The following is a 5000-nucleotide window of genomic DNA, read 5'->3' on the forward strand; positions in this document are numbered from 1 at the left end:
TGTGTGTGTGTGTGTGTGTGCGTGCGTGCGTGCGTGCATGCGTGCGTGTGTGTGCGTGTGTGCGTGTGTGCGTGACCAATAGGAAGAGATTGAGTGAGCCACATCAATAGTTTCATAGGTTTTCTCTGAGGAAGTACTTTGTACTATAGACACAAACATTGTCTGTCTGTCTGTCTGTCTGTCTGTCTGTCTGTCTGTCTGTCTGTCTGTCTGTCTGTCTGTCTGTCTGTCTGTCTGTCTGTCTGTCTGTCTGTCTGTCTGTCTATCTAGTTTCGTGGTTGGTGTATATACGTATACTAGAAAACGTGTTGATTTGTCTGCACTGTTCTTCTCCCCTTGCACACACACACACAGACACACTGACACACCTTTTTTAGCCTGCGTTTTTCAGGTCTAAATGATGGATATGATAATTATGGATGCATTACAGATATCTAAATGATGGATAACTTAGTCGCGCATAAATTCTTTGTTTGTAATGCTGTTGGTATATCATCCGCATGATTTCTACAGGGTTTTTACATAAATGTTGTCAACATTGCAGACGAATATTCTATGCGCGACTAAGTTGGACGCACACACATACGCATGACTTCATAGGTGTACCGTTATCAGGGAATAGTGGACACCTGCTCATCCAATCCGAACACGTTCCGTCTGCTCACCGGGTGATAGAATAAACTAAACGAGTTAATAAAATGTACTGTACTCTTTCTGTCCCATCAGGTTGGCTATGAGAACGCGGGCACGGTAGAGTTCCTGGTGGACAAGCACGGCAAGCACTACTTCATCGAGGTCAACTCCCGCCTACAGGTGGAACACACCGTCACCGAGCAGATCACAGAGTAAGTCACCTGTCAAGCACGCACGCATGTGCGTGCACACACACACACACACACACACACACACACACACACACACACACACACACACACACACACACACACACACACACACACACACACACACACACACACACACACACACACACAGGGCCGCTGACAGTCTTGACTGGGCCCAGGAGAAAGTAATCTGAATGGGCCCCCTCACCCAATACATACAATGTAATGAGAACCCAATTCTGGGCCCCCCTCTCTCTCGGCCCGGGACAACTGACCCCTTTGTCCCACCTTGTCGGCTTCCCTGCACACATTCGCACACAGGCACACACACGCACACACACGCACACACACACTTTCTGTGTTGAGGGGTTGCTCGGTGGGCGTGTTGCCTGGCAACAGTGCTCTGGCTCTGGCTGGGACAGTGTGAGTGGGGCTGCCAGGGTCGTGAGTCATATCTGTGCAGAGGCAGCTGGGGCCTCCCTCCCCTACGCCGTGTGCGTGTGCGCGCGTGCGTGCCTGCGTGCGTGCCTGTGTGCGGCTGGGGTTGTGACTGGGGGCCTCCCTTTGCTTCACCATATCTGTGTGTGTGCCCGCACGTGTATGGGCGCACATGCAGATGGGGCTGTGAGTAGGGGCCTCAGGGTTGTTGTTGTTGTTGTTGTGGTGGTGGTGGTGGTGGTGTGTTTTAGGTGTGATGTTGTTGTCTGTTGTGTTTGTCTGTTCGCTTAGTTATCTGTTATGTTGTCTGGTGTTGTGTGTTGTGTTGTGTTGTCTGGTGTGGTGTGGTGTGGTGTGGTGTGGTGTGGTGTGGTGTCGTGCTGTGTTGTGTTGTGTCGTGTCGTGTCGTGTCGTGTCGTGTCGTGTCGTGTCGTGTCGTGTCGTGTCGTGTCGTGTCGTGTCGTGTCGTGTCGTGTCGTGTGGTGTGGTGTGGTGTGGCGTGGTGTCGTGTTGTGTGGTGTGGTGTGGTGTGGTGTGGTGTGGTGTGGTGTGTAGTGGTGTCGTGTTGTGTCGTGTGGTGTCGTGTGGTGTCGAGTCGTGTTGTCTTGTGTTGTGTTGTGTCGTGTCGTGTCGTGTTGTGTCGTGTCGTGTCGTGTGGTGTCGTGTCGTCTGCTCCACTGTGTCGTATGTGTTATGTTGTGTTTGGCTGTTTTTTTTTGTCGTCGTGATTTTCATGTTGTCTTGTCAGTTCTGTTGTTGTGTCTTGTTTGTTGTGTTGTTGGCCTGCTCTCTTTATGTTATCTTTTGTGTTGTCTGATGTGTTCTCTTCTGTTTTGTCGTGTTTTTCATGTTGTCTTGTCTGTCCTGTTGTGTAGTCTTGTTTGTTCTCCGGTGTCTTGACTGGTTTTCTGTGCTTTGTCTGTTGTGCTGCGTTCCGTCTTGTCTGTTTGACTGTGTTTGTGCTGTGTCATGTTGTGCTGTGCTGTGTCATGTTGTGCTGTGCTGTGTCATGTTGTGCTGTGCTGTGTCATGTTGTGCTGTGCTGTGTTTTGTCTGATGCACTGTGCTGTGTCTTGTCTGTGCTGCTGTGTTCTGTCGTGTCGTGTCGTGTCGTGTCGTGTCGTGTCGTGTTGTGTTGTGCTGTGTTTGTTGTGCTGTGTTGTTTTTGATTTGTTGTGGTGTTCGTCGCTGCACTGTGCTGGTGGCGGGTGCCGATGGCTTGCGCGTCAGTCAGAGCGCGTCTGAGCATGTCATGTGCTGAGTGAGTTATTGGCAGTGATTATCCACACCGCAGAATGGCATCCTACCCAGCTTCAGGCTCACCCTTCATTTTGTGTGTGTGTGTGTGTGTGCGTGCGTGCGTGCGTGCGCGCGCGCGTGTGTGTCTGACGGCATGTCTCTGTGCATGCGTGTTCGTCCCCCTTTCAGTCTCTCTCTCTCTCTCTCTCTCTCTCTCTCTCTCTCTCTCTCTCTCTCTCTCTCTATCTCTCTCTCATTCACTCTTTCTCTTGCTCTCTGTCACTCTCAAGTTCTCTCTTTATGTTTTCATTTGTTCTGCTCTTCGCCACTTCTCTCTGACATATGAGTTTGTCCCCCTTTCAATCTCTCTCTCTCTCTCTCTCTCTCTCTCTCTCTCTCTCTCTCTCTCTCTCTCTCCTTCTCTCTCTCTCTCTCTCTCTGTCTGCTTCTCTCTCTCCCTCACCCTCCCTCATCCTTTGTCCCTCTATCTCTGATGCACACACACACACCCTTTTGCATCCTTTTTTTTCCACACACATCTAGCGCCAGAAAGCCATTACCAGGCGTGACGGGGATGGGAAGAGACTAGGCTGGTTATTATTCATAGATCGGGAGATGAAGGAAATCACAAGAAATGGAGATTAACAACTCCCACACACAGGGAGACATGCGTCCTATAAATCTCTTCACTTCAACCTTTCCTATCGCTCTGGTTCTCGCTCTCCACTTCCGCTGTTTCATGTCCCTCTCTCTCTCTCTCTCTCTCTTTTTCATCTCTCTCTCGCCCTCTCTTGCGCTCTCTCTCTCTCTCTCTCTCTCTCTCTCTCTCTCTCTCTCTCTCTCTCTCTCTTTCTGGCTAACTCCTCGCACACGCACACACACACGCACACGCACACGCACGCACACACACACAGAGTGCATTGTGCACTTGAAACATTATGTGCATGTACATGTATGTGCAATTTGAACTCTTTACACTTTTCCGTTTCTTTTACCATGGGCTGTATAGCGTCATTGAAAGCGTTCTGCGTGTCTTGGTGTCATTGGCTGAAACTGGGCAACTGTGGAGGCTGCAGGCAAGACACACAGATTCAGCTTTGGACTTGTCTCACCCTTTTGGAGAATGCAGCCAGTCCAGTGTGTGTACCTGGAAAAGCAAAAAAACCCCAGGGTGACAACTAATGGTTGATGTGCGTGCGTGTGTGTGTGTGTGTGAATTGCCCATTGTTTGAAGTGGTATTGATGGCTGTGGCTCATCTGACCACCTGAGACCTTCGTTGTACCTCTGCAAGGCAGCCAGCCATGGGTTATATGATGCCCTACTGGGCTCAGTAATTGGTGTGTGTGCATGTGCGCGTGCGTGTGTTTACAGCCATCGGTTATATGATGCTTCCTTGGGTTTAAGAGACTAGTAGCCAGTGTGTTTGGTGCCATTGTGTAGCGTATGGAGAGGTGTGTGTGTGTGCGTGTGTGCGTGCGTGCGTGCGTGCGTACAGCCATTGGTTATATGATGCCCTGTTTGGGGGCCTGATTGACTCTAGTGCTACTGCCGCTGGAGCCTGGCTAGTTGCTGTGCCATGTCTTTTTTTACTGCTAAGTGTCTCCCCTTAACAATTGAGTTGTCTTCTCCTGATTGACGACTAGGGAATCGACTTTGGATAATTTGGCTACCATTTGGAGTCAGATCTTTTTTTTTGTGTCTAAATTTGATGCTAAAGCGCTTTTTGAATGATAACTGTGGAAACGCTTGTAGGGCAATGAATGGTTAAGTGACTATTGCACAACGGCACGCTCTACTTTTTCTTGACGGGTGCTGTGAAATAACGAGCCGGCGGGCGGGCCGCCTTGGCATGACTGATGAAATAATAATAACTGAATTATGTATTCATGTAATTCATTTCTTTTCCCCCTTTTTTGCTACCGTGCATGTGGAAATGGCAGAAAGCAGAAGCATAATTCAGCCGCACGTGTTCGGGTCGGACCCAGAACTAACGCTCCCCGTGCTGAAGTGAAGTCTAGTGGTAGTCAGATAACAAGAAGTCACTGATGGAAACTCTGATGTCCACGTGCCAGAAACTGTAGATAAGGAGGAGACGGTTCATAAGGCATTTCTTCCGGAATCGATGGGCCTTTCTCAAAACCTAGTGCGCACACTTCCAAGTGTATCAGCCTAATTAGTCACGCCCAGTGATTGGATACTCTTTGATGAACTCTACGTAGTATCCAATCACTGGGTGTGACTATTAAAGAGTATCCAATCACTGGGCGTGACTAATTAGGGTGAATACACTTGGAAGTGCGCGAACTAGGTTTTGAGAAATGCCCAAAATGACGTAAGGTTCTAAGATGGCCGCCATGCCCCTTTAGGAGACTCGGAGAATGAATGAAGCTCACTGGGAAAGTCGTGTCCATTTAGGAAACCGGAGTTGATTCCACTTGGTTGCATTGGTGACACGTGCTTTGCATTATCTTGGTTCATGA

The 5000-nt window shown here is 49.2% G+C and overlaps 1 protein-coding gene across 1 annotated transcript in view; it reads left to right on the forward strand.

Annotated features, from left to right (window-relative positions):
• pcxa (pyruvate carboxylase a) overlaps positions 1-5000 on the forward strand; it is a 300166-nt gene that overhangs the window by 54723 nt on the left and 240443 nt on the right. The window contains exon 8 of the mRNA XM_063203143.1: positions 727-845. Coding sequence (XP_063059213.1) covers positions 727-845 — 119 coding nt within the window. The remainder of the gene's footprint in view (positions 1-726; positions 846-5000) is intronic.

The sequence above is a fragment of the Engraulis encrasicolus genome, chromosome 7 (genome assembly GCF_034702125.1).
Source record: "Engraulis encrasicolus isolate BLACKSEA-1 chromosome 7, IST_EnEncr_1.0, whole genome shotgun sequence".
Classification (NCBI taxonomy): domain Eukaryota; kingdom Metazoa; phylum Chordata; class Actinopteri; order Clupeiformes; family Engraulidae; genus Engraulis; species Engraulis encrasicolus.